The 21,262-nt window shown below is 38.4% G+C and overlaps 4 protein-coding genes across 4 annotated transcripts; 2 read left to right on the forward strand and 2 right to left on the reverse strand.

Moving 5' to 3' along the window:
• Positions 1–800: 800 nt before the first annotated feature.
• Positions 801–3,968, reverse strand: LY79DRAFT_638540 (LysM domain-containing protein; the record flags this gene model as incomplete). The annotated part of the gene is made up of 8 exons (XM_060562297.1): positions 801–1,377; positions 1,455–1,628; positions 1,785–1,938; positions 2,022–2,146; positions 2,210–2,491; positions 2,562–2,892; positions 2,958–3,240; positions 3,307–3,968. 8 exons carry the CDS (start codon positions 3,966–3,968, stop codon positions 947–949), a joined length of 2,442 nt encoding a protein of 813 aa, XP_060410681.1. The 3' UTR covers positions 801–946.
• Positions 3,969–4,440: 472 nt separating this feature from the next.
• Positions 4,441–4,708, reverse strand: LY79DRAFT_564095 (uncharacterized protein). The gene has a single exon (XM_060558616.1). The coding sequence runs from the start codon at positions 4,635–4,637 to the stop codon at positions 4,449–4,451; it is 189 nt and encodes a 62-aa protein (XP_060410682.1). The 5' UTR covers positions 4,638–4,708; the 3' UTR covers positions 4,441–4,448.
• Positions 4,709–13,206: 8,498 nt separating this feature from the next.
• Positions 13,207–14,932, forward strand: LY79DRAFT_582484 (uncharacterized protein; the record flags this gene model as incomplete). Its single annotated transcript, XM_060560263.1, has 2 exons — positions 13,207–13,248; positions 13,418–14,932. 2 exons carry the CDS (start codon positions 13,207–13,209, stop codon positions 14,930–14,932), a joined length of 1,557 nt encoding a protein of 518 aa, XP_060410683.1.
• Positions 14,933–15,826: 894 nt separating this feature from the next.
• LY79DRAFT_564100 (uncharacterized protein) lies at positions 15,827–17,543 on the forward strand. The gene is made up of 4 exons (XM_060558617.1): positions 15,827–16,347; positions 16,408–17,010; positions 17,065–17,177; positions 17,263–17,543. Exons 1-3 carry the CDS (start codon positions 15,878–15,880, stop codon positions 17,081–17,083), a joined length of 1,092 nt encoding a protein of 363 aa, XP_060410684.1. The 5' UTR covers positions 15,827–15,877; the 3' UTR covers positions 17,084–17,177; positions 17,263–17,543.
• The last annotated feature ends 3,719 nt before the right edge of the window (positions 17,544–21,262 follow it).

Below are 21,262 nucleotides of genomic sequence, written 5' to 3' on the forward strand. Positions count from 1 at the left end.
TTCATCTAGACGGAGTAAAGGCTGCTTATGTTGTGATGGCTTTCACAACCTAAAGTGGTGGGCACCGCTCCTCGAGACGGACGGCAAGTAACATATTGTAGCCGATTGATCTCCGTCTTGGACGTTGAGGTTCCTGTCAGCCGATCTTCAGCTGGCAAACTAGCTCTACCCCACGGCGTGAACCAAGCAAATGTATCGGTGGCAGACGAAGATAGCTCAGGAATCTACATTATTGCTGCCTTAGCGCTTGTGTCTGAAGCATACGGAACCCCGTTTACCGCTGAGACGACAGGCTCTCGACTCTTTGCTCTACCCGAGCTTCGACCTGCGAAACTAGCCAATATTCTGTCTCTCTGCCTATAATTGATGAATTCAAATACACGGTACATGTTAGTACAAAAGGCGATTCTTCCTCCTATACTGCTCGCCGCATGCTGCAAATGCCTTACACGAGATCGGTCAGGAGGAATCAGTCAAAGAAAGATCCAAGACTCTGTGATATTAGACTAGTTACTTGTGATACGCAAGTGATATTACTGTCAAAGTGTGGCAACTGGCCGGAAGAAGTTGAACGTTGTTTCCAGTCTGGAATCGACTCCACCCATCAGATACTGTCTGGTTGTTTCCATAGGTACCTCGAAGGAATTGCCAAAAGGTGAAACAATCGAGACAAGCAATAATATATACAACAGAAACCAGCACATAAATGTACCCAGCCCCAATCGACTTTTTTCAGCGTTTGATTTAATTATCCTTGGCTCGAAATGAACATGGCATTTTGCGAGAGATAATACCAAAGAGGCATAGTAGGTCTCAACAACAATGGTCCAATCAGTTTATAGGTAGTTACGGAAGTTGAGCTCGTGGAAAGCAGTGCAACTTTCGCAGAAGGAAAGCAACTCGTCCTGTAACCAAAACTTCTAGCCAATGCACCTTTGTTGAACTCTTAAGCCGCAACCCCGATACAATACCAGTACGTGGCCCAGAAGGAACCACCGCAATTTTCGCCACCAGCCCCGAGAACCGTATTCCACGCGTAAAAGTTGGAGTAAGCCAGGCCGTAACGGTCCGCAAAAGCCGAGCACCAGTCGCCGGACTGCGCCTGGCCGTACTTGTTGCAGGAAGCGATGGCGTTGCCGGCCTGGTTGGGCTCCGGAGCCGCAACCGGTCCGTTGGTGGGTTCGGCCGGGGCTGCGGAGGTCATGGTGGCAGGTGGGGCCGTGGTGATGGCGCCGCCCCCGCCGCTGACGCCGACGCAGTATGCGTACGCGCCCCAGAAGCCCGTGAGGCAGTCTTCCGAGACGGCGGGGTTCCACTCGAGGAATTGGGAGTGAGTGAGGCTGTATTCGGACTCGATGACGCCGCAGTTGTCACCGGCTGTGACGATGCTTGTTAGCATAATAGTTCGGAGATCGGAAGAGAAAGACAAGACTAATTCGAGAGTGCAGACATACCCGCAACGACGTGCCACTTATTGCAGTTCGAAGGTTGGCCGTCTAGAGTCGGAGCAGGAGGCGTCGGGCCTGCTGTTGCTGTTGCGCTGGCAGTTGTTGATCCTGAGGGCACCGCGGTGGTGGCATCTCCGCCTGAGCCTTGGTGCTCCGGAGTTTGGATGCAGTAGAAGTAACCTGAAGCACGCGCGGATTAGCTCTTAGACATTTCTGATGAGAAACTCCAGTATGCTAGGACCTGGTTGTTCAAGACTAATACTAGACGAAATAGAAACCCAACCATCGTGCATCTTGAATAACTCCTGTTAAATAGAACGAAAAAAAAAAACATACCTGCCCACATGCCGGAGCAATCTTCTCCAACGCTGGGGTTCATGTCGTAGAACTGGGTGATGATGAGTCCGTATGTTGCAAGGATATCCTGGCACGTAGGTGTTCCGCCGTCACCGACGGTGACCCAGCCAGTGCAGTCCTCGTCCTCGCCCTCCTATCAGCTGGTTAGCAATAGTTTGTGTGAAACGAGGGATTCGACAGCTTCGGATTTGGGCTTTTCATCCCATGTAGACTTACCCTGCTCGGGAAAAGAGGCTCGGTCAGCCCTCCTGGCTGTTCGTACTTTCCATCGACATAGGATCGACCGCAGTACCGAACACCACTATTGAATGTGCAACCGGCGGCTGATACGTCACCAAGACCTGCTGAAGTGTAAGTTTGTTGTTGCAAAACACCTTTGTCAATGTCTTTGAGTGACGCCTTACTTGGGTTCCAGATGCCAAGATCTTCCAGCGCGACTCCCCAGATCTCGGCGACGAGTTGGCAGCGTGAGATGTAATCTGTGTCAGTGACGTCAAGCTGCCAGTCGTCTCCGAGGAAGTAGCTGGCGCAGTCTCTCAGGGTACCACTCGCCAGCGGAGCGGGAGTTCTTGTGGGCGTGGGAGCGGTCCATGTTGCGTCGGGCATTGTGGTCACCGAGTCCTCCATGCCTGAGGTGGCACTGAGCACGTAAGACGTCGCTCCAGGTCTGCCGGGGTAGGTGTTTACTGTGTGGTGAAAGGCAAATGTCAGAATCTAGCGACTAGAGATGTATCCTGCTATCAAGACGATACTTACTGTCACCTACAGCTTGAACACGGTACGACTCTTCAGCGTATAGGTTGGTGCAGTTCTCGTTGATGGCCGGGTTCAGGAACCTGAAGTCGTTCAAGGAAATGGAGAACTTGACGGTGAGAAGGTTGCAGTAGTCTCCCAGCTTCACCTCGTAGAACTTCCCGCAGTGGTCATTCGTGTCGACAGCAACGTTGGTCGGAAGGGGTGCAGCGGTGGTCGGGATCGAGGGCGCAAGTGTCGTCGGCTCTGGCTCGACGTAAGGTGTTCCGGGCTTGCTGACGCACAGCTGAGCGCCAATCATCTTGTCGAGGTTGTAGCAACTGGCGTTGATAGACTTGATACAACCTTGTTATTAGCCTACAATGGCCAATGCCATGATGCGACTCGAGTTGCGCTTACCGGGTTCCAAGCTCTGAGCTGCGCATCATTAATGCCAAACTGCTTCGTGATGGTCTTGCAAGTGTCGGACTCGAGAACCGTGTAAACGTCGCACGTGTTTACGAGACAAAGGTTGCCCTCGGCGGGAAACTCGTGGCAGAAGGCGAAAATGTTGTTGTCTTGAAGGAGCCACTCTGTTCCGATGCTCTGAGAGACGGAGACGGAGAAGCAGCCGTCGTTGGGCTGGATAGCATATGTCTTGCCTGCGCATGTAGTGGTGGTTGGGGGTGTCTCAGTCACAGATCTGTTCGTAATATGGCTTCGTGTTAGTGCTGTCCTTTGTGTGCATCGTCGTAGCATAGGAGCTTACGGAATTATTGAGTTCGCAGTTGTTGTCAATGGCGCGTTTGTGATTCCGCAGCTGGCCGTCTTAGACTCGTAGAGGGACTGAGACTGCAGCTCAGGACCATCGTAAAAGGGTAACCCAGCCTTGAAAGTCAGGTTCTTGATAAGACACGAATCGCAGAGGTCAGAGGTGTCATGGTCACCAAAGTCGCCACCAGCGGGTAGTTTACTCGGGTCACCGGCGGCGTCTGTATCAGCAGCAGCAGCAAAGGCTGCCGCAACGTTGTTACAGAAACGACCGCCGTCAGAGAGACAAGTGAAGTTGTAATGGTAGCGAATCATCTCACTGATAAAGGCCACGGGCTGTATCTCGTCTTCGAGACCCTCCCATGTGTCGGAGGCACAATTAGATAGAATGGCACTGTGGTATGTGGCCAGCGACGAAGCGCAGTCATCGGTACAGAGACTCTGAAGTCGTGATTCTGACTGATAGTCTCCGGCTTGCAGCGTGCGGATGGACTGCGGGCAAGCCGTGTCGGCCGTCAGAGCACTCGCGCAGGCGGAACTGATGCCATCAGGGAGGTAGCTCGTCTTCAGCAACGGGTCGGCGAGTACTGGCAAAGCCAAAAGAGTGACAGCCGAGAGAGATTTCAAGATGCCTCGAAGGAGAATTGGGGCGATGGCCATGTTGAAAACGAGTGAATATAGAAGGAGCGACGTGCGCAGACAGACAGAAAGAACGAAAGGCGGTGAAGGGAGTGACACGCTGGTCGTCTGTAAGGCCAAAGACAGGACAGCTCGAGGCTACTCGTCGCTGGCTGGCGACAGCAAAAGTGGACGGACGTTGACAGGACTAACTATCATAGACAACCACATGTAAGTCGCGGCATCGAGGAACAATTTCCCCGCCTGCCGCAACCGTCTTTTCGGACGTTGGGCGAGACTCGAAGGATCCGACCCCATGTGTGTGCCGCGTTAGGCATACCGAAAAGAAGCCTGACTTGCATGTTCCTGGGCTTACAACAGGCACCCAGAGACCAAGGATCGGACCCTTGTTGTCCCCTGCATTTGATGCTCGTGCTAAGCTGAGATTCGCGACAGCCGATTGCATGTGGATATCGATGGGTTGCCAAGCCAATAGTCGAGATGAACAACTGCTGAAGAGAATCAAGAGACTTGAGGGTCGAACGGCCCGCATCGCGATACCCAATTCCAGCCTTCAGAGCCAGGCCGTTCAATTTGGCCCATTGTCCTGTTTGAGCGACCAACAGCTGGACCTTGAGGATTACCCTCAATCAATAACCTCCGATGCCTTGTGGCGACTACCCCATCGATTGCTGATGGACTACAGTACATATTGCCCCATTATAACCTATTATTTCTCCAACCATAAAATCCAGTAGCAGTTAACAGGCAGACACTTTGTGGGTCAAATCTTAGCATTTCAGACTATCTCAAAGTACTGACCCACCTCCTCTTAAGTCACTTCTGTTGTCCCTACGGAGTACACCAACTTCAAATCCTCAACTCCAAATCCTCAGCTCCTAAGTCAACAAGAAGAGAAAAAGAACTTCTCTAATAGTATATACTATAGCCTAGTTATCTTTAATTAAGGTAGTGTCTTTAGGGGTAAATTTCTCTAAAAAGTTAATTTATGCTACTATATTCTAGATGTGCTTTAAGCTAATAGAGATGTTGGTAACACCAAGGGATAGATTGATACGGTTAACCGTACGTATCGGTGGCAATTGACGAATAATGGGGGGTAACTGTGGTTCTCTATTATGCGTGAAGAAAAGAAGGATAATTATCGTGGGTTGGTTGGTTGAATAACCAACTTATTGCCCACGAATCCTCGGAGAATCTATGGCCGAATATCCGAGGATTCGCCGGCGATGAGTCATCGGGGTTAACCCGATAACTCCGATATTTATCCGCGATGGTCAACATTGCAACAAGAGATATCTCTGTTTTCTTCTTTTTTTTTTCTTAGCAAAAGGGTAAGCTGTGGTCTATGCGTAGGTCTATGCGTAAGTCTGTGTGGAATAAGCGAGAGACTTCAAGAGGTACTTTGATGACCCAAATGCTGCCCCGCAAAGTGTCTGCCGCTATTAGACAGAAAAAGGCTAGGCATTTGCCTGATTAGTTAGAACTCCACACCTTAAGTAGCAGTCGATGCACGGGATACTAAACTAGAGTTGGACCCTGGACGAGTTTCCTTCAACGTTGCAGCTTCTAATATGGAGCCTATTTACCAAAGTCCCTTATTCTTACTACTGGAGAAGATTGAGGAAGTGTTGCCCAAGGACACGACCAACGATGCCAAAGTCCCCGGCCGTTTGGCACTGCGCGAGAAGATTGTTGAGCTCAGAAAGGCCGTGGATGATCTGCCGACCTGGACGAGTCCGTGGTAAACTCACATTTCTTCCTGCAACAGGCTCGTGGCTTAAAGTCTGGCACGCTAGTTTGGATAGATCCGCCATAAATTTACTAGAAAGGGCTTCTTTAAAGTAATCTAATCATGCATAAATTATGTACATCAAGAATCCTACCCTGAATGTCTCTGTTTTAAGGCATTATGTGTCAGGTGCCAGAGGTAGGGGGCACCAGGGGACCACTAGCTATAGGGCTATAACCAGGAAAACTATTATCTAAGGGTTATATAAAAGCAGAGTTTATAAGAACAGGAGAATTAAGAGAAAGTAAATTAAAAAATAGTTATAATTAACCTTTAACTACACTATTTATAAACTCCTTTACTTAGTACTATAATACCTCTAATATATTTTAATTTTTACTTATTTTTAGGTATACTAACTATTAAAGCTATAATATTACCTTTTAATACTTAAGCTACTACTTAGTAAGGTATAAGTGTTACCTTTAGGTAACTAACCCTAGACAGTAGTAATACCTAGGCATAGGTAGAAAACAAGGGCCTACTAGTATAATAATAGCTCTAGAGTAACCTTAAAGAAATAATAAAAGAAAAGCTTAAGTACTTTCTAAAAGAGTAAGTAAAAAAAGCTAAGAAAAAAAAAATAGTTAACTAGATTTTAGCTTTAATAAATAAAGCCTCTATTAAAGAAGTATATAATACACTAGGCCTAGCTATTACTCTTTAGCTAAAGTATAAGTACTACTATATTAATATACTATTAAAGTAGTTACCTTTAATCTAATATAAAGAAGGTATATAAAATAACCTTTAGGACTTCTTATTTAAGCTAAAGAGATAGTTTAAAGTTATAAAGAAAGAATTTAAAGATAACTAAAGTAAAGTGTAGTATACTAGCTTTACACTAGAGGGTAACCTAGTATATAAGTAGTAAAAGTATATTAAAGCCTACTATAATAGCTAGATAAAGGGGGTAACCTAGGAGGTAATAAAGACCTAGTTAAAAAATAATATTACTAATACTAATATATAGGCCTTTAGTATAGTAATAAAGCTTAATAATATAAAGTAAAAAGTTAACTAGTTATACTAGTAATTTATTAATAAGTATAAGACTATTAAAGTAAAGTACTTTAACCTATAAGCTAAAAGGTAATAAGTAGTCTATATACTTAACTAGTTACTACTTAATCTAAAGAGCTATATATTAGCCTAGGGGATACTAAAGATATAATAAGCCTTTAATAATACTATATAATAGGCTAAGACACTAGCTAAAGCCTACGCTAAGGATAAACTAGTAGACTAGTAGAGGTAGAATTAAGAGTAAAAGGACTAGTAGGCCTTAGCTATACTACTAAGTCCTAATATAAAGGTCTCTATAATAAAGCCCTAGTCTATATACTCTATATTTACGCCTATAATAACCTAGGGTATATTAATACTAACGCTAAAGGCCCTAAGAGTAAAAAAGAAAAAAGGTAACTACTTACCTTTAACTAGGCTATAGTACTTCTTAACTTACTTTAACTATAGTAAGCTAAGGTATTTATTAGTTAGCTATACTAAGGAAAAGTACTATAAGTATAGTTAACCTAGACACTTAAGTAGACAGTGTATAATAGAAGTAATAGAGGTTAATACTATCTAATTACCTTAGGAAAAAAAGCTATACTACTAATTTAAGGTAGACTTTTACACTAAAATAGGCAGTATATAAAGGAAAAAAAGAGTATTAATTAACCTAGAGGTAAATAAAAACCTTATATACTAGAGAATATTATATATAAAGAGGCTACTAGTAGTCTATAGAAAAGGACTACTACTATAAGGTATATAAGGAAGCAAGGCCCTAGACTATAGTTTAGAAAAGATAGTGTTAAAGGTAAAAAATAATATTAAAATATTAAGAATATAAAGCTATACCTTATAAGTAAGTAATATAAGAGAATATAATATTATCCTAGGGATCCCCTAGGGGTAAGTAGTAAAGCTTAACCTTAAGTAAAAAATAATTAGCTAGACTTATTTACTAAGTAAAGACTATATTTAACTTATATAAGGCTAAAGGGTAGTTAAGAGGGCCCTAAAGAATACTAAGGTAGTCCTTATAGACCCCCCTATAATTTAATACCTAGGGTATAAGACACTAGAGGGAGTACTAGAGATACCTACTTATATACTAAAGAAAGATAAAAGGGCTAGTAAGGCTAGTAGTATAAAGGCTATAATACTAGGGGAATATAAAGAATAAGCCTATATATTTAACGTAGACCTAGTAATAAAACTAGCAAAAGATAATATATAGATATATATAATAGAATTAGAACTAGGTATAGTACTACTGTTTAGCCTTATCTACCTACTAGTAAAGAAAGAACTAGGAGAGCTAAGGAAGTATATTAATAAATCCTTAGCTAAAGGCTAAATATAGCCCTTAAAGTTACTAGTAGAAGCACTAATCTTATTTATACCTAAGAAAAGGGGTAAGCTTTACCTCTATATTAACTACTATAGGCTTAACAAGATTACTATTAAAAACTAAGTACTACTACCCTTAATAAGAGAAATCCTAGACTATCTAGTAAAAGTAATATAATTTATAAAGCTAGACCTTAAAGATATATACTACTAGGTAAAGATCTATAGTAAAGATAAATAAAAGACAGTCTTTTACACCTACTATAGACACTATAAGTATTAGGTTATACCTTTTAGGCTAGTTAATACACCTATAATATTCTAATCCTATATTAATAATACTTTAGTAGGTCTAGTAGATATTATCTATATTATCTATTTAAATAATATCTTAATCTTTATAGAGGATAAAAAGAGCTATATAGAGGCAGTAAAGATAGTACTAAGCTAGTTAAACACTATAGGGCTATATACTAACCCTAAGAAGTACTCCTTTTACACTAAGTCTATTAGCTTTCTAGGTTTTATAGTATCTAATAAAAGTATTTTAATAAAACAAAAGAAAGTAAAAGTAATTACCTAGTAGCTACTACTTACTAGTGTACAAAAGATATAGACCTTCTTAGGGTTTATAAATTTTTATAGGTAGTTTATTAAGAACTATTCTAAGGTATATTCCTTTTTTACTAACTAACTATTTACTAAGGTAGTAAAAAAGTAAGTAATTATAAAGAAAGCTAAAGAAGCCTTCTATAAGATTTACACTATATTTACTTATACCTTTATCTTATAGTATTTTAACCTTATATTACCTATTTAAGTTAAAATAAATATATCTAACTTTATAATAAAAGTAGTACTAAGCTAGCTTTATAAAGAAGCCTAGCGCCTTATAGCTTATATATTATAGAAACTCTAGGGGGTAAAGCTATACTATAGAGCACTAGAGGCTAAGTTACTTATAATTTAAGAAGTAGCTATATATTAAAGGCACTATTTTCTATATACCTAGTACTATATTATATTCCTAATAGACTACCTAGGGCACTACTACTTAGTAGCTAAGCTATAACTTAATAGCTACTAAGCTAGGTTACTATAAGACCTCTTATTATTTAATTTTAAGATTAAATATTACCTAAGTAAAGATAATATAGTAGATAGGCTCTTATAGAGGCTAAACTACTAGCCTAGTAAAAAAAAAAAAAAGAAGCATAAGGTATATTCTTAAAGAACTTCTTTAGTAGGTTTAAAAGAAGGGTAGTAGTAATTAGGCGTAGTAGACTACTAGGTTAAGATATAGTAGCCCTAGAGGAACTTACTACTACTTTAGAAAAGGAAGTTACTATAGTATAACTAGAGGATAAGTAAATTTAGTCTAGAGAGTAGTAATAACTAAGGAGTTACTAAGCTAAAAAGAAAAATAAGTTACTCTAATACTAGGGTAGGCTTATAGTACTAGAGGGATATATAATAAAAATAAGGCTACTTATAGTGTTTTATAATAAACTATTAGAAAGGCACCTAAAGGTAACCTAAATAATAAAATATATAAGATAGATATTCTTCTAGAAATTAATAAAAAAGGATATTAAGGAGTATATTAATATATATACTACTTACTAATATATAAAGCTAAGGCACTATTTACCTTATAAAAAACTAGCTTTTCTTTTACTACTTAACTAACTATAGGAGTAGGTTACTATAGACTTTATTACTAAGCTACTAAAGTTAAAGAGATTTAATAGTAAAGTATATAATAGTATCTTAGTTATAGTTAATAAGCTTATAAAGTATACTATCTATTTACTTACTAAGGAAACTTTAACAGTAGATTAGCTAGTAACCCTCCTAGTAGATAAAGTATTCTTTTATTTTAGACTTTTAACCTTAATAGTGTTAGATTATAGGTCCCTGTTTATAAGTTACTTTTAGGTAGTAGTATATTACTAGCTAGCTATTAAACAGAAGCTTAGTATAGCCTATTACCTTTAAACTAATAAATAAACAGAGAGGTAAAACTAGAATATTAAATACTACCTCTAAACCTTTTATAATATTAAGTAAGATAACTAAGTAAAATAGCTACCTATAGCTAAATTTATTTATAATAGCTTATAGTATAGTATAACTAAGGTTACACTAGTAGAGGCACTAATAAGCTATATACTATAAAGTATATATAATATACGCCTAGTAAAGGCAAGACTAATAGAGGTCCCTAAGCCCTACAAGAGGGTAAAGTAACTATAGAGCTAGAGAACTATAATTAGTAAGATATTAAAAGTAGTTAATTAGGCCTACAAAAAGTAGTATAACACTAAAAGGTCTAACGTAGACTTTAAGGTTAAAGAGAAAGTCTTTTTATTAGCTAAGTTTATTAAATAGAAGAGACTATCTAAAAAGCTATTAGATAAGTACCTTAGCCTCTTTATAGTAAAGTAGGTAGTTAATAAGGGCAAGGCCTATAAGATAGACATAGGTACTAAATATAGGATTTATAATATCTTTTCCTTATTATAGCTAGAGAAGTTCTAAGGATTACTAGTAAAGCCTTAACTAATACTAATTAAAGAAAAAAAAGAAAATATATATAAGGTAGATTAAATTATAGCCTATAAAAGGCTATAGTAAAATTAGTAGTACTTTATTAAGTAAAAGGGGTATAGTAAAAAGGAAAACTCTTAAGAACCCTAGAGGAATATTATAAAAGGATTATAATATAACTATAAGTAAAAGGTTACTAGGAGAAAATAAAAGTATAGCTAAGTAAAGTAAAAATTAGCCTAAGGATAACTAGATTAAAGATTTAATTATTATAGCACTAAAGCTAAAGAATATAGGTAGCCTAAGGGCTAAGTATTTAAAAAGTATAATAAGTAAAAGAAAATAAACTAAAAAGGGAAGCTAAGGGAGCACTAAGGGCAGTAGTAGTAAAGCCTACTTATTACTTACTTATTATTCTCTAAATTACTATTACTAATATTCTTATTATTATTATTATTATTATTATAAGTAAAGGATATAGAAGATATAAGAGTACTACCTTTATTTTTATTAGCCTTAGATTTAAGCTTACTAGTATACTAGAGAGAAGTTAGTAACTAGTATAAGAGGTACTAGAGAGGCACTAGATAAGTATTAGAGGAAAAATACTTATAACCTAGGAGTAAGTCTAGGACTACTTTAAAAAGAGAGTAGTCTAGGCTATAATAGTAGTAGTCTACTCCTAGAGGGTAATAGTCTAGGCCTTAAAGGCTATAGTAGTAACCTTAGTAGTATAAAGTATAGACTTAGCTAGCTTAACCTAGTAGTAAAAAAGTTAGTAGTAGTCTTAAGGGCTATAATATAGCACTAGTAAAGAAGCTACTTTTTCTTCTTAGCCTTAGCCTTATGCTTAGTATTAGGGGCCTTAGCTAGGTTAACTTAGCACTAAAGTGCCTTTTTAGCTATAACCTAGGCCTTATTAATCTTATCTTAGGCTAACGTTAGTATAAAAGGTTACTAGAGGGACACTAGAAGAAGTAAATATATAGTAATACTATAGTAGATATAAGTAGGCTTAGTAAAATAGTTTATAGCCTTAAAGAGGTAGTATAGCTTAATACTAGCTATAGTAGTAGTATAAGTAGCCTATTTAAGGGGTTAGTAGCTACTAAGAGTTATAAGGATAGTAAAAGTAAAAGTAAATATACTAAGATATAAGGCTTACTATATATAGTAGTATAATAAGTATACTTATTACTAGTAGCTAAGATATATTAGCTAAAGTACTAAGAGGAAAACACTAGAGGGGCACTAGGTGTAAAAAGAGGTATATAAGTAGTCTTTATATAGTAAAGAAAAGTAGTAGTATAAGCGCTTAATATACTAGGACACTAGTTAGTTATTTAGTAAATATAGTAGTTATAAAGTATATTATAGATAAGCTTATTTTCTTTAATATAAGTATAAGAGTAGTAAAAAGTAAGTAAAGTAAAAAAAAGTACTAGAGGGCTAGTAGAACTACCTTAGTTAGTAAGACTAGTAGTAGTAAAGCTAATACTAGTAATAGTAGTATTATTAGTAAAAGTATTAGTAAAAGTAAAAAAAGATATAGTAGTAGTAAAAGAGCTAGTACTAATACTAGTACTATTATTATTACTATTACTACTAAGTAGTAGTAGTAATAGTAGTAGTAGTAGTAAAATAAAAAAAATAAAAAATAATAATAAAGTAAGGCTATTAAAAAAAAAAAAAGAAAAAAATTAAAAATAAAAAAATTAAAAGAAAAATAAGGCTAAAAAAGTTATCTAATTAGGCTAAGTAAAAATAATAAAGTAAGTTATAATAGTATCTTAAGCCTATAAAGTAAAAAAAAAATAATAAAAAAAAAAAAAATAAGACTTAAAAGGTTACTAGTATAGCCTACTAAAAAGTAAAATAAAGGCTCTTTTTTATTATAAAAGTAGTATAACTTAAGGCTTAGGCTATAAAAAAATAAAAGTAATAAAAAAAGTAACTATATAATAAAGGCTTACTAAAAGTATATAGTACTTAAAAAGGTATTATAGTTAAAAAAATAAAAAAGTAATAAAAATATTATAAGTAAATAAAGTATTTTTATTATAAAGTAAATAACCTTTAGTAAAGCTAGTTAAGTAATAAAAGCTTATAACCTAGCTAAAAATAACTATAACCTTAAGAAAATAATAGTCTTAGCTTAGTTAAACTATAATAGCTATAAAGGTAAAGTTAAAAGTAATTAGCTAGCTAAAAAGATAGCTAGTTACTTAGTAACCTACTAAGCCTAAAAGTATTCCTAGACACCTCTAAGATACTAGCTAGTAGTAAAGCCCTAGGGGCCTACTAGAGTACTACTTAAGGTCCTAAGGACAGGACCTTAAGGGGGAAGGATTATATTAAGTGCTAAAGGTAAGAGGCACTAGGGGACTACTAGCTATAGGGCTACAACTAGGAAAACTATTATCTAAGGGTTATATAAAAGCAGAGTTTATAAGAACAGGAGAATTAGGAGAAGGTAGATTAGAAAATAGTTATAATTAACCCTTAACTATACTATTTATAGACTCCTTTACTTAGTACTGTAACACCTCTGACATTATGCTGTATGCTTATGTTGAACATCTACTGCAAGGCGACATCGTACGTCAAAGGAACACCGAATCTAGGAACCACCGAGCCGTACCAGGCGGTACTAACGAATAGCTTTAGAAGAGAATTCACCTGATTTTGTCATTGCAAACTACGAGGATACATAGCATGGAAGATGGTTCCATCACGTGACGGACATGCTGTCTGTCACTGGGTATAGATAACAGCTCACCCACCCCACTTGGTTCGGTTCCCAGATATTTCAGCACCACCCAACTCTCATCAACCCATAAGAATGCGCGAAGTTGAGATTTTCCCTCAAACTTATGAGATCATTAACCATGACTCATTGTTCTCCATCAAGGTGACCAGCGAGGGTCTCGGTTCTCTGAGAGACGATCTAACGAAAAGCCAACGCGCGTCTGTGCAAAAAATCGACTTTCAGATCATCCTCCCAGAAGTCGTCCCTAAACGCTTCAAGAAGATCCAGAGCAAGAGCGAGATTATCAAGAACAATGAAGCCTTTACGAAGGCCACTCAAGACTTCTTCAACATCCTGGCTACATGGCCATCTGGCGATGGAGCTGGCATCAAACTCACCATCAGTGCCGCGTCGCCCTCGGACGTGACGATACAAGACATGATGGAAAGTGGCGAGCTCCGGAGCGACCGGCAGTTTCCCGTGTATGAGACGCGCTGGAGAACTCACGCACTCAGCATCGATCGCAAACTGCTGGCGGGCGGGAAACTGCCTGACGTCGCGTGCGTTTCCGAGTTCTCATTTGAGGCGATCCATGGCCGGCCGTTCAGCCCCGACGCTATGTCAGTCGTCACCAGCGCTCTAGTATCAGTGAGGACGATGCTCTGGGAGTTTCTACCACCTCAGGTCCGCGTGACGTACGACCGTCGCTTGGCGTGGCAGTCGGATCTGAAGGCATTCAGGAACGCTTTGGGCGCTGCGCTGACCGACACTCCATTCCCCAAATTGGTCGAGTTTGAAATCGTCACAGATAGCGGCGATCCTTCCAACGAGCTGTTCCAACCTCCGGACATGACGGGTGATGGAGAAGATGCCCTCAGTGTCGGCGTGAGGCGTCTACTTCGGCTGGAAACACTTGAGAAGCTGCACCTGGGATCAAGATGGATCCTAACTTCGGCGGCCTTCGATGCCCCGCTCAACTGTCCGCGTCTCAAAGATCTTCACATTGACTTGTGCGTCACAACTGTCGATGGGAAATGGCTATACACAGGCGACTTTGACAACCTCCCCATCGACGAAGAATACTACGGTTCGGAGGAGGACACTGAACCAGAATTCGACTCGGAAGACTCGGACGCGTCGGACTTTTACCCTGTTGTACGCACAAGAGAGGCCGAGGGCGACATACCGGAGCTGGCGTTCCGCGTGACACCTGACAACCCGGTGTTCGTTCCCTTGATTTCCACCATTGTCAAGGCGGTCCCGGAGATGCCGGGACTGCGAAGAATGCGTGTCATGCTCGGGGGATCAGTGAGGGGAACGATTGCGCCGTTGGATATCAGGTATCTCGCGCCTGGGGAGCTGGAGACGGACGAGTCGATTGAAAACTTCAGCAAGGAAAACCTGGGGCGGCCGCGCTGGTGTCTGATGGGATACCGCGACTTTGATAAATCTTGGAGAGTTCCACAAGAGTTGGAAAAGGCGTTTGCGGGAGAGTCTGGGGAGGGACGTTTTCTTCTGTGGACAAACCCATGATAGAAAACTTGTTAATCAACTTGTTTGAAAAAGATACGAGGCCATACGTGACTGGGCTTATCGGAGAAGGGCTGGATGATTTTAAACTAGAATTTAATTATAACTTGTTCTAGGTCTTGTCTAATATCCTCTGTTGTAAATCTGCCACACATAGAACGTTAGCACTGCTCTTTGTTCTCGTAGAGTTAGGCTTTATTCACCCGTTTTAAAATTGCTTACTTAACCTAAGCCTGCCACGCTTTATCTTAGGTAGACCATGCTTTCTTGCTTAACTCCCTACGATCTGGAAGTAGGCTTTGTAGATAGGCCGCTTGTATCTCCCGAAAGGCCTATCGTCTCGATTCTAAATCCTCTAGGAAGAGCTTAACTTCTTTGTGGGGTATAGAGAACTCCTTGCAAAACATTTTGTATAAGTCATCTTAATCGCTTTTAGGTTCTAGATTATAGATAAAGGCGTTATGAAAATTAGATGGTAATAGCAAGAACAATGCAGGAGCAAGAAGGCTGCCTACAAATGAGTGGTTTTAGGTAGGAAGAAGGGCAAGGCAGAAGAGAGCTCGAGCAAGGGGCAATCAAGCGCAATTAGAAGAGCGATAGAAGACGCAGAAGAGCAGAGGACGGACAGAGTTGGGGAGAGGGAAGAGAAGGCACACAGAGGCCCGGCAGTTGTAATTGCTGTCTATATGGTCTTGGTGGACAACGATGGTCTGATCATCGAAGGATAGGCGAGGTTCGCAACTTTGACATTAATGGCTGTAATACGATTTACACCATCACTTTGCGAATCCTCCCAATCGGAGGCCTGTCAATTCATGCAATGGGCAGTCACGTGGCTAGTGCCAATGCTGTTGCGTTTGCTGCCGGCATGTCACCATCCCCGCAAGAATTGCTCAAGAAACATGTACTAATTCGATTGAGCTCTCGGCCAGGCCGTTCAGCTTCAGCATGCCTTCCGATCCGCAGACACAGTCCACCTTTATCAGCCGTCTACCGCGCGAGGTCCGCGATGCTGTTTACCTCCACTTGTGGCGCTCATGTGGCCTTCGCCAGCATATCCTGTGGCATGGCGCCGCAACAAACAAGCACTTCTGTCGTTGGTCGTGCACAACAGAGTACCGGGTTGAGGACGGACTGCAGAGGGATATCGAGAGGATGAGAGCCCAGCTTGGAGTCCCACTGGGCCAAAAGATCATGAGAGACCGGCATAGCAGCGCACCACTTTACTGCAGACGTCTACAGTCTCCGTGGATAAACCATTGGCTCTGCGGCGAGCGCGCGTTCGAAGAGCATGGCCTTGCAGCCATTTGTGGAACCAGCACCTCGACCAACGTGTGCTGGAAAGAAGGCCGGAAGAATGCGCCCCATGGGCCATGGACAAGCGCGTACATCCCCATGCTTCTGTCGTGCAAGCTCATGTAGGCGGCGATGAACCATCATCCAACTCTCTGGGCATTCCTTAATGCTTACGACTTCAGCTATGCGGAGTGCCTTCAATCCATGTACGAGTCGACGACTTTCATATTCACTGATATGCGGACAATCGAGATGTTCTTTGGCCACTGCGCCCTCCACTCGGCCATGAAGACGGTAGAAACAGGAGGAACCCCCCCGGCTTTCTTCAAGTATGCCCGGCGCTTGGAGCTGTCGCTCAGTCCGGACTTCCCGGCGCTTCTGATGTGCGCCAACTACGATCTCCCTGGGATCCCGCGCCGCCACGACGTCTACGACTTCCACTGGTTGCGGCTCGACCAGTTTCGAAACTTGCACAGCCTTCACATCTGGATCGCGGCGCGATCGCTCACTTGCGGCATAGAAGCGGACGGCAGCCTCCGCGGCATCAAGGAGTTTGACGCTGACGCGTTGAAGGACGTGCTGGCTTCGTTTGGAACTGTCGGGTCCGTCACGCTGAGTACACCGCTGAGCCAAAGCATAAGTCCTCGAGAGGGCTATGCGAGCGTTGGAGCCGTGCCGGGTGTGCGGCTTTACAAACGGGGCGAGGGGGACAGGTTTCACCCATTCCTGACCCTGATCGAGCTCGGATGCGTTTTCGACGGGCTGATTTATACCAGCACCGCGGAGTAAGTCTAGTTGCTTCGTTCCACATCTTCATATACTCACAGTGTTCACTGTAGGGAGGTTCGGCTTGCATAGTACGATGGCCATCATAGGATAATGAAGGATGTATAACTATGGCTTCTCTCCGGGTATCGCACGGGCGAACGACAACTTGGTTGAAAAGATACACGTAAGAGACATCACCGATGGGGAAGGATGATCACGAATCTTGGGTTCGTTGGCGCAGCTCTTTGGAAAACTGACAACACCCACAGGCAGAGCTATCTGATCCTCGAAAGCGTTTCCAAGTCGGAGTAAGATATCGCGTGTACAAGGGAGTCTTCCATGGTAGCGCTAAGCTGGGCCTTCGCCTTGAAAATCTCAGAATACGACGTCGATGCCCATGTGCAGCAGCTGGAATTCGTGGTTAGGCAAGGTATATATGCATGGGTTTGAGATTCCTCAAGATGAGATACCACGTTTAACTTATGAAGCCCCAAGATGATACGTATGACGGTTCTTGTGGTATCACGATAACGCTGTTCTGTGAATAGTCTGCTTTGAGATAACCAAAAGTTGAGTTCGTATGAATGAAGGGTCCGAAGGGCGTCTAGTTCGCAAAAGTTCACATGCCCAAAATTACTGTTCGGTGACATAGAAGTCGTATCTGAGACAGCCCGCGTCGATGGAGCCACCAGCCCCTCCGTTGTTACCTGCAAAGGCGAGACAGGTCAGTACGAATCACGAAGGTGATCTCACGGTCATATGATTGCAGTGTAAGACTTACAGCTCACGCAGTTGGCCCCCATGATGCTCTCGCAGGTAACGCTATCGTCTGCCTCGATCGGGGAATTGACGTTCTGCTCGTCCACACCATGGGTGGGCAAACAACGTTAAGAATAAGAATCGCGAAAACCCAGATTTGTACGCGATTATCGGTGCAGTCATCGAGTTGATGTACAGAGACGGCCAGAGGTACTCGGTGTCGGCCGGAGGCGAGGTAATGCCCATCTCTTCGTAAACGACGTGGGAACACCTTGCAGGCCTGGACAAGTTGTGGGGCTTGCTAAAATTTGATGAACTCCATTCTACAAAAATTCAATGCAAGATCTTTCTTTGTAGAATGTATAATAGCAAAGAGCTGCAATCTAGTAAAAGACTCTGCCTGCTGAAAAAGAAAAATGTATCTGTCACAAGGTGATATAAGGCGTTAGTTGTGCTGCCTACAATTAACAGCGTTGTTTTTAGCGTAACAGTTATAAGCCTAGTTTACGCTGTGTATCCGTACCTTAATAGTATAGCCCTTAAGCTAGTGTCTGAGCTTTATAGACCCTATAGGTTTAAATCCTGTTAAGGCTAGGGACAGGTCGCAAATACTCCACCTAGATAAGTTAGATAGCAACTACCTAATAGACTTTAGCAAGATGTACCTAATTAGAAGGTTAACAAGAGTTATTATGAGGTAATGCACCTTGGGGTGTGTATAGTGGGTTGTATGATCAATAATATTCTCTATCTATGGCCTGTGATGTGGGTTGACCTATGTACCTAATACTTGTATGCCTGAGGTATACCTTATAGTTGGTGGCCCCCTTTTCTGAAAGAAACGTCCTTGTTTTAGAAAATACTATTTATTAATATTAGTCCTCCTTGTTTTTCTCTTTTTATCCCTTATTTAACTATATTATAATAAATATTAAGGAATCTTTTTTTTTAGTATTTATTATTAAATTATACTTGCCTTAATATTTTTAGTAGCTATATTAATACCTAGTGTAAAGGACTTACTTTATTATTAAATAGTTTAATAGCTAGTTTAACTAAGGTTATAAGCCTTAGGAGCCTATATAATAATATTTTATAATATAGTAAATTATATAGTATATTAGTAATATAGTAGAATATATTTTACTACTTTATAAGTTATATATTTATCTATAATATAATAATATAATACTAAATAAAGTATTATATATTTATTTATAATATAATAATATAATACTAAATAAAGTATTATATATTTATTTATAATATAATAATATTATAATAAATAAAATACTTAAAAAAATATATATATTAAATAAAAATAAAAAGATATAATATAGAGTAATATAGTTACTTCTAAGGTTAAGTAAGACTAATATACTTATTAATAGTAATAAGTAGTAAACTAAATACTTTTATAAAGATAAAGTTAAGTAGTCTTAACTTATAATTATTATTAAGGTATACTTATACTATCTTTAAAAGAATATTATTTATAGTATATCTAGTATACTTAAGTCTACTTATTATAGTAGTAATTAGTGTTAGTCTATATATAAAGAATAATAGTAGCACTAAAATATTCTATATTAAAGTATTACTTAATAGTATAATAGTAAAAGCACTAGTTATTAAGATATTACTTATAAGTATATAAGTAAATATAGTAGTAGTAAGGTCTTATTATAGTACTAGTAAAATTATTTATATTATATTCTTTTATTTAACCTATATACTATTATTACTAATATCCTATAGTGTTATATATTATAATTAAGGCTTCTATAGTATTATATATTATAATTAAGACTTTTATAAAGTTTAGGGAAGTACTACCTATATATCTTACTTTAGTGCCTATAGTTACTACAGTAGTATAGGGCAATAAGCTTAAACCTATGTTATATTAGGTAATAGGCCTAGATATAGAGAAGGACTATTAAGAGTAAAGAGAGGAGAATATAGTAGTTTAAAATCCTTAAATATCTATATAGTATAAAGTGTTACTAAATATATACTTACTAGCTAATTATCTTTAGTAATATTATATATAATTACTACTATTATATATAGTATATCTTTATTATAATTATCCTTAAAAAATTAACGCTAATTATTATAAATCTAAAATATAACTACTTATATATTAGTATAATTAATCTTCTAGTGTAGTAATAACGCTTTCTTAATCTTTTAATAGTTACTATAATTAGTAAAGTTAAGTATAGTTACTAATACTTATTTTTTTAGCTTAATAATAATATTATTTTAGAAGTTTTAGAATTATAAACCCTATATATTAGGTTTCTCTATAGTGTATAATGTAAATTTAATCTAGGTGTTTTAGATCTTTAGGTAATAGCCATTAGTGCCTTTCTTAGTAAAGTATACTACTTAATTAGTTCTTTTTTCTAGTACTATTATATAATATCTCTAGTTATATACTTACTAATCTTAAAAAGAAAGGAGGTTAAAGTTAGATATATAAATACTTATATATAAGTAATATATTATAAGTAAAAAGAAAAAAAAAAGAAAGAAAAGTAAAAAGGATAATTAAGTAAGTAAAGATATATTAGTATAAAAGAAAAAGAAAAGAGAATTAAAAAAATAGAGAAGTAAAGGTATTTAAATAGTAGTTTATTAATACCTTATAATAGTAAAAGCTTTATTATCTTTTTCTCTTTTATTATAATACCTTATTTATAGTAGGCATAAGGGTCTCTTTTATTACTTAATTTTTTAGCTTTTTTTTTAACTACTAGTGTTATTACTAATTATTAATAAAGGATTATAATACTTTATCAACTAGTAACTATATATTATAATATAGTCCTATATATTAGTTAAAAACAAGATATTAGTAGCCTTATATACTATTTTAATCTACCTTAATTTAGTCTAGTATTATTACTAATTCTTTAATATACTTAGGGTTATATATTTCTCTCCTAAATAGGTCCTATATACTAGTAGGTTTAAGATAATTAATAAATATAATAAGGTAAATTTTCTATATCTTTAGAATATTAAGTTAGTATATAGATTAGCTAATATAGTTAATAATTTAAAATAGTCCTATGTACTTTATACTATACTTACGCCTAATAACTACTACCTATAGTATTATATATCCTTAATAAAGTTATATATTAGTTTTCACTAGTTAATTAACAGGGATCCTATATCTTATAATATTACAAAGGGTAGGAAAATATAGTTAATTTATAGTTATTAATAGTTAACTAGTTAATAAAGTAAAGTATAAGCATAAGTGTAGTAGTACCCTTGTGTATAGGCAAAGGTAAAGGATTCTACTAGTAGGCAGTATATTATATAACCTACTACCTCTAGCTATATTACCTATATACTAACACTAGTAACTTTCTTATATAGTAAAAGTTACTAGTGCTCTTATTCCTCCTAAAAAGCCTAAAAATATAATAAAACAAGAAAAGTAAAAGTATTATACTTTTTATAGTTATATACTACTATAAATTTATTTATCTA

The sequence above is a fragment of the Colletotrichum navitas genome (assembly GCF_030913465.1).
Source record: "Colletotrichum navitas strain CBS 125086 chromosome Unknown LY79scaffold_65, whole genome shotgun sequence".
In the NCBI taxonomy this organism is placed as follows: Eukaryota; Fungi; Ascomycota; class Sordariomycetes; order Glomerellales; family Glomerellaceae; genus Colletotrichum; species Colletotrichum navitas.